This window comes from Photinus pyralis, unplaced genomic scaffold, assembly GCF_008802855.1.
Source record: "Photinus pyralis isolate 1611_PpyrPB1 unplaced genomic scaffold, Ppyr1.3 Ppyr1.4_LG3b, whole genome shotgun sequence".
Taxonomy (NCBI): domain Eukaryota; kingdom Metazoa; phylum Arthropoda; class Insecta; order Coleoptera; family Lampyridae; genus Photinus; species Photinus pyralis.
The window spans coordinates 10,454,711-10,468,726 of NW_022170510.1; the positions used below are offsets into that span (position 1 = coordinate 10,454,711).

General features: G+C 34.7%; 1 protein-coding gene across 2 annotated transcripts; it reads left to right on the forward strand.

The window, feature by feature from the left end:
* Window positions 1–2,770: 2,770 nt before the first annotated feature.
* Window positions 2,771–13,760, forward strand: LOC116167491 (protein wings apart-like). Of its 2 annotated transcripts, none has more exons than XM_031482882.1 (12): window positions 2,771–3,051; window positions 3,113–3,289; window positions 3,338–4,719; window positions 11,221–11,469; window positions 11,521–11,769; window positions 11,820–12,035; window positions 12,085–12,307; window positions 12,356–12,471; window positions 12,520–12,619; window positions 12,812–12,979; window positions 13,028–13,218; window positions 13,268–13,760. In XM_031482882.1, the coding sequence occupies exons 2-12, from the start codon at window positions 3,124–3,126 to the stop codon at window positions 13,394–13,396; spliced, it is 3,189 nt and encodes a 1,062-aa protein (XP_031338742.1). In that variant the 5' UTR covers window positions 2,771–3,051; window positions 3,113–3,123; the 3' UTR covers window positions 13,397–13,760. The 2 variants fall into 2 exon arrangements, with proteins under 2 accessions (XP_031338742.1, XP_031338743.1); XM_031482883.1 differs by having other exon boundaries at window positions 2,772–3,051; window positions 3,350–4,719.
* Window positions 13,761–14,016: the final 256 nt, after the last annotated feature.

The following is a 14,016-nucleotide window of genomic DNA, read 5'->3' on the forward strand; positions in this document are numbered from 1 at the left end:
TTCTCAAAGACAGTTTTGGTTAAACCAAAAGATATAATAGATATACCTAATATAAAGATATAATGAATAAACATAATATGCTAGTAGTCACCGGCTTGCTGTTGCACACTTGGGTAGAATGGCTGAAAAATAAATAATTCCTTTACTTTCTCGAAGGTTTTTATTTCGTCTATAATACGTTTGACCTTTTTTAAGGTACCTTTACACTACCATACTTCTCATGCGATTTGTCATATGATAAGTAATAAGCATTTAGATTTGTGTTTACACTACACTATTTTGGTATTATGGCTGTCATAAGACAAATCATAAGGAAATAATATGGAAATAATACGTAAATCGTGGAATAGGGATGTTTCTATTTCTGCATGACAAATGATATGACTTATTTTAAATACCCAAGTGATCCCGCCCTTCTATGGTTACTTTTCGCATTTTGCTGTTGTACTTATCTGAAAAAGCTGAATACTTGTGTACCTAAACCAGTAAACTTTTGATTATATCATTGATTATAGGTGTGTATAATCATTGTTTAGGTATATTAGTTACTAATGAAAGAATAAATTACATAAACAATAAATCGAGCAATAAATATTTACGAGTATATTGGTATTTGGTTGTCTGGTTGTAGTGGTGTTTTCAGACACACATTGTCAAATAGTGTCTTGATTGGTAATTGACCCTTCAAATGTTTGGGGTAATCTTTCAAAAAGGGTACACTTATCCTTAATGTCGACCCAAGGGGACGACTCTGTTTGCTTTGATAATGAAACGCATAACGGAGAAATTATTTTTAAAATAATTGTTAAACTTTGAGGCAGTTTAGAAGTTCACTTATTTGTGCTTTACAAGTGATTTTTTGAGTTCTAAGTTAGCCTGAAGGTACTTTTTTGTTGAATACTTATTGTGATAATTAGCGATTTATTTTAATACAGAAGTTAACCGCACAAAACTGCTTATTTGCCAATTTATTTAAAATTTTGCGGGATCCCGCAAATACCGGGTTCCCGCGGGATTAACATCTAACGATCCCGCAAATACCGGGATTGAGATTTTGTTGCGGGATTGCATTCCCTAGCTGTAACTTTTGAACTAGTAGCCCAATCTTGGAACTGTTTGAAATTATGGATTCTACAGGCCACGTTCTATAAGAAAAATTTTTTCTCAGGACGATCTGAGACAATTTTTTCTTCGAGGCAAAAAAAAGGCAGTGTATAAACCTTCCTTTTTTCCAAAAATCGACTGCACCAAAATTTCTCGGGAAAACACTTTTTCTTATTAATTTTGGTGCGTAGAATCCAAAACGAATCGTACTTTTTCGATCAGACTTCTCAATCAAAAGTTATAGACTAGAAACCAATTTCGAAAGAAAATTCAAAGGGCTGTAACTTTTGAACTAATAGCCCAATCTTGGAACTGTTTGAAATTATGGATTCTACAGGCCACGTTCTATAAGAAAAATTTTTTTCCGGGTCGATATGAGACAATTTTTTTTTCGGGGCAAAAAAAGGCAGTGTATAACCTTCCTTTTTTCCAAAAATCGATTGCACCAAAATTTCTCGGGAAAACACTTTTTCTTATTAATTTTGGTGCGTAGAATCCAAAACAATTCGTACTTTTTCGATCAGACTTCTCAATCAAAAGTTATAGACTAGAAAACCAATTTCGAAAGAAAATTCAAAGGGCTGTAACTTTTGAACTAGTAGCCCAATCTTGGAACTGTTTGAAATTATGGATTCTACAGGCCACATTCTATAAGAAAATTTTTTTTCCCGGTCGATCTGAGACAATTTTTTTTTCGGGGCTCAAAAAAAGGCAGTGTATAACCTTCCTTTTTTACCAAAAATCGACTACACCAAAATTTCTCGGGAAAACACTTTTTCTTATTAAATTGGGTGCGTAGAATCCAAATCAATTCGTACTTTTTCGATCAGACTTCTCAATCAAAAGTTATAGACTAGAAACCAATTTCGAAAAAAAATTCAAAGGGCTGTAACTTTGGAACTAGTAGCCCAATCTTGGAACTGTTTGAAATTATGGATTCTACAGGCCACATTCTATAAGAAAATTTTTTTCCCGGGTCGATCTGAGACAATTTTTTTTTCGGGGCTCAAAAAAAGGCAGTGTATAACCTTCCTTTTTTACCAAAAATCGACTGCACCAAAATTTCTCGGGAAAACACTTTTTCTTATTAATTTTGGTGCGTAGAATCCAAAACAATTCGTACTTTTTCGATCAGACTTCTCAATCAAAAGTTATAGGCTAGACGCTAGAAACCAATTTCGAAAGAATATTCAAAGGGCTGTAACTTTTGAATTTGGAACATTTTAATTTAGAGAAGTTATATATGGTTTCGTAACTTCTTGTATTAAAGTCATATGAAAAACCTGTCAAGTGTAAAGTAAAACATTAAAACTCTTACGAAAAATATGTTGGTAGTAAATATCATATAACATATCATATAAAAAATCATGTGAGATATATTATAGTGTAAAGGTACCTATACGAAATTCACGTAATTTGTTTATTGGCAAAACAACTGATGAACTGAAGATATTAAACTGTCTTGATAATACTGTCTGAATATACTTATCTTTAACAAACTGGGGTGCGGAGGTAAATACTAAGCGTAATTCACCAAATTTCCCTCTGTTTTTTGATTTTTATCAAAATTACCAATTACAATAAATTGTTTTAAAATGAAAGCCCTGTACTTACCTACGCCACTGTAGCGAAGTAGCGCCGTTAATCTACGTTAACTTTAACGTAACTTAACGAAGAGAATCAAGATCAAAACACAACACAATATGGATGCATTTTCGTACACTACCATAGAATTTGTTTGAAGTGCTTTTGACTCCACAAACGATAACTTTGAATAAATTTGAAGGAGATTTTGAGCTTTTTTTGACTTAAATTTCGCCTAAAAATGCGCTGCGTACCGAACTACTGGTTTAAAAGAGGCGTGATACCAAATAATGAAAATAGAAGTGTTTAACGTTTAAAAACAAATACTGGTATATCATGCATTAATTGGAAATAGTATCATAAGTAAGTAAAATGAAATAAAAGTGTAGTGCTAACCTAATTCCACATTGATTTCCCACATAAGATGAAGCAAGTATGTCGAGTAGGGGGTTTGGAAAATATCGTCGAGCAAATTGTCAAACAAATTTGTCGTTTGAGAAACTTTTAAAGGAGAATAGCAATTGCCCCTCTGCAGCCAGGTCCACCGGTACGATAGGGAAATGGGGCATTACTTCATTTACGTCGATACGTAAAGCTAATGGTTAGTATTCGTTTGTTAGCCGTTTAAAAACTTATTGTAATTGCTTAGGTTTGTTAACAGGTGATGAAAGCGAAAAGTTAGAGACTACTGTTAACATTCCAAAACCGAAAAAGTTCTTCAAAAGCCGAAATAATGACCAACAAGATTCTCAGCCGATTGTCTACACCGGCAAAAGTGATACTGGTAGCACAAAGCATGCGAACGAGAGATCTAAAAAATCCAAAAAGTTTTTTACATCAAAAAATAATCCGCCACCTGAAAAAGAAGTTCTCTGCCCTAACGCCAATAACTCAAAAAGAGATGAAAGTAAACCGCCGATAGTTATTAGAATATGTCGTGGCAAATCTCAGCTTTTAAGCGATTCTGATGAGTCCGAAAGCACTCCCACGCCCTCCAGTACCCCATCCACCTCCACCATTACTTCGCCACGTTCCACAAAAGATACAACAGCTCGTGTACCGGGTAATATTAGAATTACAAGATCGGCACGTCGCAGTATGCAATCGGATCCCAATACCAGTCCAGCTACTGCGGATACGCCAGGTGACACGTTTTCCGCGCTTTTCACTTCTCCAAAAAAAGATTTGGAGCTCTCACCTCAGTATATCCCCGCCGAGAAATACGAGCTCGAACGTAAGGCATTATATGACAGTTTACTTCGACCGGATTCTCCCAAGGAATCTGCGTCGGTCTCCGAAAATCTGAATCCCGACCTACTTCTGCCAGTCGAACCCGAAAATAAATCTGATCCGCCCGATAAAGTGGACGAGGGCTATTGTGATATTCTGGAGACTGAAACGCAGAGAATCGAAGAGGAATGCTTCGACGACAACGTGGACCGTAGCGACAGTATTGTAACCGAGCAGACTGTAGAAGAACAATTTCCGGAACCGGTCGAGGAGGTCCCCCCCGAAATTCCGGTGAACGACGTCGAAGCCGACTTAAGCGCGTTGTTCTCAGAAACGCCCTCCAAAAAACAAAAGGTGGAGGAGGAGTCCAGCGAGTCCGAAAACGAGGAAGTACCCGAACCGCAGCCGAGGCGAACCACCCGAAGTATGGACAAATCCAAATTATTTCCGCTTGAGAAACACAAAGATGAGATTTTCGATAAGATTCTGGAGAAGCCGCAACATTCGGATCCGTTGCCGTTGGCGCCCGTCAAGCTGGTGATATCGAAGAAAAAGGGGAGCATATTTAAAAGTAGGTCGATGATTGCCGACGGAAGTAAAAAACGGCGAGCGTTGTACAAACATAAGTGGAGTGATGATAAGGATGCGCCTAAAAATAATGATGAGAATAAAAGCGAAAATGTGTCGACGTTTGACGAGTACGGGTTTAGCAATGAACCTCTGATGAGGATTACTCAAGAAGGCAGCGATGAGGAATCTGAAGCTGTTACAAGTATTAAATGCATGAAGCAAGACAAAGGAGTAAGTTTTTGTTAGTAAAGTAGTAGTAGATTATAAAAATCAGTACATGTGTATTGTAATAATCTGAGGAGTATATGAAGATACACTGTTTTTTATGTACAGGAAAAAAAATTTGTTAACAAAAGAGGCCCTGGAAATTATTTTCAAGTTTCTAGGTTTGCCGCTAGAGGGCGTACGATTCATGGTTTAGTTAAAGTCACTAGATATAGAAAGTACCGCAATCATCCGCCATTTTTGGGCAAATTTGCTGCCAACTTAAAAAAATTGACAAATAAAATCTGAATAGCTGTAATTTTTTATAACCTAACTTCATAGTACTGTCATGTTTTATAAAAATATATACAGATATCTCTAAACAGGTGGAACAATCCCTAACATTAAAGTTACTAGAATCTGGTAACTTCCGCCATTTTTGGGCAAAAATCATGCGTTCTCTCTCTAACACACGAGCCCAATGGATTGCGGTACTTTCTATATTTAGTGACTTTAGGTTTAGTATATCTAGTGACTTTAGGTTTAGTTTTCCTAAAATATACCCTACAAACATGCATAAAAAATACATGCATCGCCATCTTGTATCAATTTTGCATCATTTTGATGCAGCACATATTGCTATAGCTCATAAAACATGAAGGGTTGAATTCAATGATATAGTGGTTAGGGCACTAGACTTAGTGCCCAATGGCCGTCTGCAGCGATAAATTTAAGGGTAGCTTAGCTTAACCGTAGCTTAAAATCCATGGCAACCATTGTCTCAATAATCGTTGCCATGGATTTTAAGCTACACTTGAGCTAAGCTCCACTTAAATTTGTCGGTGCAGACGGTCACTAATTTGTAAAAAGTATCCAAAACTCATACCACAAGATGGTAAATTCTGGCCTCGGCATAGTTCAGTATCTTGAAAAATTTGAAAAGCGTACTTCCATAACTGGTAGCATTGAATAACAAATGGAGAAGAAGCCTCACGCCTGTACTGTGATTTGTCCCTAAAAAATTACAGTGAAAAATAGATGGAGCCACTTTTTATTACAGCCACAATTTGTTCGTATTACATCGACTACTTATAGGCGGTACTTCTGCATTGGCGCGCTGTTCAGGTCGTTGTGCAAGTCTTTTAAACTCTTTAACTCTTATCTCCGGATGTGTTTTCTTTACCGAATCAGCATTTAACCGGTAGCTTGAATGACATAAGCATCTAGGCTGAATCACTTCAGATAACTCGTATAAATCCATTTAGATCTTTACAAATGCAGATTATTCAATTAAAAATCATCTCGTAAATCACCAATGATTCAAATCACTGCTTTACTTATCGGACAATACGTCCACAAGGACATGTTAGCGAACGATCGTGTTTTCCTCTAATTTTTGGAAGGGAGAAAGTGCAGCTGGTTTTAGAGGGACAATATTGTTATTGTATTAGGGCATTGATTGAGTTTTCAGTTTTACCATTGAATAAATAGTGGTTTTAGTCAATGGTTTTACTTAGGCGTTGCTTTCCTTTCCATGCACAGCACTGCTCGATTAAATTAACAGTAAGTATAGTTCGTTTCACCAATAATTTAAGATTTCTCATTAGGTCGTTAAGTAGCGGGAATTCCCACTGCGACATTTAAAACAATGGGATAATAGCCCCCATTTAACTAAAGGTCAGCGGTTCTCAATAAAATTTTAATGTTTCAAGGTTTGTTGATCATCTGTTACACGTTAACAAGACCTTTTGTCAGAATAAATCACAGTTATTGACACTTGACATTACGAGCGACAAAAGCAACTTCATGATTTTCTGTCGTCTCTCGGTCCGTCCATCCATCCGTCTGTGTACATGGTCGCGCGCACAGCATTATAGAACATACACTTGAAATCAGGCGTCTGTGCCCTGTGTGGCAAGTTTTTTTTATCGATTTTGCACACTTGATAGATGCTATAGTGTTTTACCGTATGTCTGAAATTGATTGATAAATAAATGACGGAGAGCCACAGAGCCCCGATTTCAAGTTTATGTAATTTACAGAAATAGCACAAATGTAGGGTTTTTCATGTTCACTTATTTTTATGGCATACTTGATTATTATATACAGGGTGAGTTTTTTTTCCATTTTAAGCATTGGGGTTTTCGGAAACCATAAGACATAGAAATTCGGTTAAATGAGGAAGAGTTGTCGTTTTAAGATTTTATTTAAGATATGCTTTTGTTTTTTGAAAAAAATCCACAGTTTACTAGATATGAGCGAAAAACAAATTTAGTGATTTTTCTTCACGAATAAAAGATTTAGACATTTTAATGCTTAATATCATGAACATACCATTTTGCTTCTATATTTTACGATTGTATCATGTATATTTTTGTCGTAATATCACATTCAATGCTTGCGAAACGTCAAATTACAGCATAAATAAGTAGTATACAATAAAAAGTACAAACAGACAAAGAAATTCATACAAAACTAACAATATAAAAATAAAAATACAAGTTATAATCACAAATTAAAAACAATAGGTGTACTGAGGTATTCCTTTATGGAGTAGAAACAATAAGTTAAAAAATGATTTTTTATAAAATTTTTAAACTTAACGAAATTTAACTGCTTCACAGCCAGTGGTAGAACATTATACAAATCATTTTTGAAAAGGACACATTTTTCTCTTTATAATGATATAAGGCTTGCTAAACGTACCTTAATAAATAAACGCACTGCAGGAATTTTCGTATTATTGAGAGGTAAATAAAAAGAGTTTGCCATGGAAAACAATATCGAATGAGATAGGTAATAATGTAACTGTGGCACATTTAACATAATTATTTAAAGGCCATCTTCGAAAATGTACTATTAAAGTTAAATTAATAATCATATTCAAGTAAATCGTATCATGCCATGGAAAATAATAAAAAACAAAATACTGCTGTTCATTGTTGAAGGCCTCAAAGAAAATTCATGTTTATTTGTCAAAGTAAGTACAATGAACCTTATATCATTGCAACCATGGTTGCCATTTAAAAAAATTTAAGTTTGCGTTATAACTCGAAAATTATAAAAGAAGAATGGAAATTATTAAAAAGATCTACAATCAAAAAAAACAAAATTAGTGATTTTTCTTTTAAATGTTGAATCGTTAGTATTAGAAATACAGAAATGTGCAAAGAACAAAAAATCACTAATTTTGTTTTTCTCTCATATCTACTGTCTAGTGTCTAGTATACTGTGAATTTTTTTCAAAAAACAAAAGCATATCTTGATTAAGCTCTTAAAACAACAACTCTTTCCTCATTTAACCTAATCTCTAAGTCTTACGGTTTCAAAAATGTTCAGAATGTTTCAAATGAAACAAAAACTCACCCTGTATAAAATTCGTTTTTGGGCACATTTGTCCAATATTTTAAAAACAACCTTATATCGCTGAATAGCTAAAATACTCCATTTAACAACCATGATATAAAATACTGCCTCCATTAAAAAATAGTTGTAGTGGTATCAAAATTATTTCTATCCCACTTGATTTCTACGTGAAAATGTATAGAATTTTTTCCTCATAATGAAACCCCATCCGCTAGCCTGTATAGTTAGCATGGTACGCTAATATTTTCATTTCAAATAATAAGTGGAATTCACGAGATTGGCAACATGATACCTTACTATAGTAGTATAAGTGTTCCTGACCCACCTTATTATCAAGGATGGCTAAATATAAAGAATGCATACAATATCATATGTCGGTGACAACTTCTTATACAAATATAGACCTTCAGCGAGTAAAGCAGCACATTGCAACTGAATTAATTATTTCATTCTAAAAAGTGGGGATATTCTTCCGGATACCGTGGTGGGATCTACTTCCCAAACCCCGCGTACGTTACCAACAGAACCACTTTTTTCCATAAGGTTAGGCTTCTTCTTAATTTTTTATTCAATGCTGCTAGGGACCCCGGAAAAAAAGAAACTGCTTGACTCAGGAAGTAACGACCCCATAGGTCAAATGCCTTCTCTTCTAGGTCTGAAAATGCGTTTTTTTAACGCTTCTTACCCTCCTCTTTCAGTGGCGTTGATATAAGTTCTCACCATATGTTGGACACGTTCATCCCCTCTACCGCCTTTTAGCCACAGCGGCGTCCTCGTAGCTCTTATAGTTTGTGCAAACGATTGATAAAATTGTTTCAGAATTGGTTGACCACCAGCCCTGTTCCCCATATTTTGCACCATCTCTCACCATGTTCGACATCCATTTTTCTCGCTTATCTTAAGAGATAGAAAGTTGGTTAAATGGGGGGTAAAGTTGCGAATTTTCGTGCTGAATAATGATCTGCAAAGAAATTTAAAATCTCTTGAACAGTTTTCAAAATATCGCAAAAAAACGACAACTATTTGTACTAAACTTTTCTAACCAAAATTTTATGGAGAATTCGAATCTGGACACGCCATTTTTAACAATTTTCAAGATGACGGAGAAACACGTTTGAACTTCATATTTTCTTGTGAGCGCCATTTTCAAATTACCTCTTTTTTTCTCTTTACAATGATGTATCACACATGAGGGTTTTAGTATCACATTTTTGCGGAGAGTGCTTTGGAAAAACAAAACGTTCTTTTGTTGTAAACAAATGTTTGACAGTTTGATCCTATTTCAAGTAAGTAGTGTTATTTACATTTGTGCTAGTTTTATTGTGAAATTGTTTTTTTCAAGTGCCGAACGAAAAGATATGATACAAATATACTACACTTCGCATCGAAATGCACACATGGCTGCTGCAGCATATTTGCAGCGATGTCCAGACTGCAAACAACAACCGGTTATCCACCAACCAAAATAGTTTACACCAAATGCCGATTCAGCCGTATTTAACATTTTTTGCCAATAATGCTTGCAATGCTCCCGTAATGCTTTTCTAATGCCTATAATGGTCGAGCACTGCCTATAACTCCCTGTTATTCTCGTAATGCCTGGTTGCTACCACATGTGTCTGATATGTAATATGTACAGGAGTATATTATGTGCAAAAAAAATGAGAATTCCACACTTTATGACAAAGTTCTGGAATTTTGATAGCGGATATTCTATACCAGCTCTCTTGTATATCATATTTAAATTCATATGTGGATGCTAGTTCAATTCGTTTGACCTCTGAGGTTAGCAAGAGCCTATTCTCTCACAACTATAGCATCCTGTCACAGCAAAAAACGACTAAGAAATGGTTACAAACCACAATAATAGTGTTTTAGAGGTGCCCTCATGCAGTCCAGATCTCAATGTCATTGTCACAGTGTGACATAAAATGAAGCAACGTTTGTGTATTCATCCGCAACGCAATATTGCTTCTTTGAGTGAAAAATTACAAGAGATTTGGGATACCTTTGGCACCGATCAATGTAAAGCTCTTGTGCCGACCATGCCTACACGAATCCAGGCTGTATTAAAGTCAAAGGGGATGTAACTCATTATTAAGGGGTGGTGTCCGAACATTTTTGTGTCACTTTAAATTCTAATTTTATTGTGTTTTGTGTTATTTGACATTTGTAATTAATTAACTTTGCAACAAAATATAAAATGACAGTTACTAAATATGTTTAATTTATAACTATAGTAAGAAAAAAATAATAATAAAACATACAATGATTTTAAGTTACAATATTTGTAAAATTTTGAATGTCCCAACATTTATGTGTTAGGGCTCGTATATTGATTTTGATTCCAGGTTTTATATCTTTCATCCTGGGTAAAGTAAAAGTCAAATAAATACATCTACTATGAAACACTAAAAAAATAGCTTACATAGTGTTTTTTTTGTTCAAAGTTACAAAACGTCATATTAAAAAATCTCCCTTTTTTTAAAATAGAACACTCGGTATATTTTTCTGTCATCTTTTAGCTTCTCTGAAACCCCCTTCAACTTTTGATAATAATGTATGTATACCTATCTCTGATAGTTTTTGAAATATTTTGGTTTTCCTGGTTTTTATATTCTAATCTTAAATAAGATATTTTTTATCAGCTAATGTATGAAAATCTGATAAAATAATGAAAACCGTCAAATTTGACTAGTCGCAATGTAAACGTAAACTGCCACAATTTCAATTGACAGGCAATCTGAAAACAAAAAAAAACCCTTTTCACAAAAGATTTTTGGTTTTATTTTTTAAATAAAGCACATGTGAAATACACTGTTCAGCCTAACATTCCAGAATAGTGTCGACCTCATCTCCAACGTTTCTGCCAACTTTAAATTCATAACCGTGTTGTGCTCTGCTCTGTTTCATAAAAGTCAGAAACATCTGGTTACAAATCACTTAGACCATCCGTTTTGGGTCGTGCCAGGTGATTTGGATTATGTTGTTTTGTCCTGTGGGAGCCCCTCTGAAAAGCGACAAGTTTCATATGTTGGATGCTGCAATTACACACATATTTGATAAAGAGTCAAGTTTTTCGGAGTTGCTCTGTGCTTACTTTAAAGCTTAGTCTCTGTTTCTTAATTTGGCTTAGTATTTATTAATTCGCATTTGTTTCAGTATTACACAGTAGTGCGTAACGTGAAGAAGGCGCATCAAATTCAAGAAATTGGCGAATTTCAAGAGTTCAACGACGACGTGGACTACATCTTGGACACCCTTCAAGACAACAACCCCATTAGTACGCGATGCTTGTCGGCGATAACCTTAGCATCAAAATGTATGGCTCCCGCGTTTCGAATGCACGTCAGAGCTCACGGTACCGTTGCGAAGTTCTTTAAAGCCCTTCATGACGCCACAAAGGATCAAGTATAAAGCATGTAAAACTTTACGATCTCTGTGTATCATGCAAATTTTTAGAGTTTAGGATTGTGCACTGCAACTGTGATGTTTGTTTTAAGTCAAGATCGGCTAAATATGGATCTAGATCGTGATTGCTTGGAGTTAATGCTCAACCTTTTAGAATCGGACGTAAGCTATCAACAAGCCTTGGATGATTGTGGTTTAAGTACGATTCAGTTACAAAAAAACAAGCAAAAAGTGCGCGAATTGTGTGCAGAAATACAAAGCCAAGGTCATTCGAAGCATCTCAACTTGGAAAGCATTACTGTAATAACGTTTTTGTATCGTTACAATAGGTTGACTGGTTATCTGTGCAGGTGGGGCAGTTAGCTATGGAAACATTGTTAAGTTTAACATCGAAGCGGGCGGGCGAATGGTTTAAGGAGGAGTTACGAGAGTTGGGTGGTTTGGAGCACATTATTAAAACAATATACGAATGCTGTCGACAAGTTTCTGATTACGTTGTCACTTGGACCGATGCACTTTTGGACAAGTTGAGAAAAATCGATAGGTGCATGCGAGTGCTAGAAAATGTAAGTTTGTTTACTGCATGTGTCACTAATGTGATGGATCAATTTTAAGGTAACACACAATAATGAGGAAAACCAAACCTACATTTTAAAATACAATGATGGTATGATCTTGGATACACTTGTAAAGCTATACAGACTATGTGACTCAGAAGTGCCACTTTATCCAGTTACTGATATAACTGATAAGGAATCAACTGGTACTGTTATTAGGGAAGCTTTACTTGTGACATTAAAGGTTTTAATTAATCTTACGCATCATTTCAGCAAACAATGTGAGTAAGCAAAAAACAGCTCAATAGTATAAGAACCTTTATTTCTAGCTATGGGCAGTGCGCTTATTGGTGCGCAACCTGGTATTGTTGAAGCCAGTTTACATTTACTACTACAAGTACCTCACTATATACCTGAGCAAAAGAAATTTGAGCTGGGAGTATTAGTAAGTGACTAGCATAGTCATTCGTGGCATTATTAATTTATTTTCTAGGTTTTAATGTTATTGATTAATTTGATACAGGAAAATAACGCTAATAAAAAGTTATTAATTGATGCAAAGGCCCCTGCTGATTTTGAAAGTGCCTTTGCTTGTAAGTATTATACCAAGGTTATGAATACATGAAACAAAACGCACTGGCCATTTTTAAATTCTCATGGAAAATTAGATTTGGCAACATGGACACAAATTTCTAAATTTTGAACTGACTGTAGTTATTCGTTCACTTAAAAAATTGAACATTAATTTTAGAAACAATTTTAACTTGTGCACTGTCTTTCTTCAGGTGATAAAAGTGCATTAGAAGCGTTAATTGAACAGTTTTATTCGTGGGAAGAATCCGCTAGATTCGCAGAGAAGCGAACTGACGCAATTTTAGATGGAGAGAAAGAAGATAATGAAAGTGTACAGTATAAATCTAATGAAGAGTTTATTGAAGAAACCGTTGCTAAATGTAAGTTAAGATTCATGAACTGAGCATTTTGGTTAAACGTATTTTTAGTATTACAGAAGGCGGGCACGCATATGGAGTACACGTTTTTAGCATCGTATATTGTTATGTTACTTGGATTTTTAATTATGAATAATGACGAATTTCTGCATATAGTTAGAGGGTTTCTCAAAGGGCATAATTTCTCTATAATGGTTGAAATGTTGAAAAAATTTTTTAGTTTCATGAATTTAACGGCATCGGTAATTAGCTGCTACATAATTTCTGGTTTGTTAATTACGTTTATTGCAGGCTGGTGCATCGAGTGTTTGCGCTATTAAAGCAACGGAAAAAGTTCTGAAGTATTTAGAAGAATCTGATAAACAAATTTCGAATAGTGACCTGTCAGATCTCGGTCAATTACTTCCGCAGCACACTTAGTTTGGCCACACTTCGGTTCAGGGGTGATTTTAAAATAAGTCTCAAAATTGTTTTTTTTCGCTCTTTTTAACAATAAATTGATTTACATTTTAATTAACCACAAAAGTGCAAATCTTTCACACTTAATTGTACTATCCTCATAGCGATTAAGAGAATTTTGTAAATAATAGTTTGTAAGTAATTAGTACTGTATATTTCATCTATATATTCTTTATTTATTGTACCAAATTTTATTACAAAAACTTCATTGGATCATGTATTGATAATTTTTAAAAGTAATGACAATTTTGTTGGATTGTTTTAACTGTATATAAATTATGATAGATTATTTTAGATATACCAGTGAATAAAATTTACACACGAATTTTTTTCCATTTTAGTCTAAAATCATCACTAAATAAATTTTAAAGGGCAAGTACATTTTATATTATGTGTTTTATTAAATTGTAAAGCATCGAACGTAAGATCCATCAAAATATAAAATTGTTAAAATGTTTTCGTATTGTATCAAAGTAATAGAAGTAATTCCTATTTTAAGTTAAATAATTACCTAAGCCAAACCAAGTTTGCTTGAAAATCTTTGTAGGAAATGTGCTCAGAGGTGGATCAATTTGACGAAG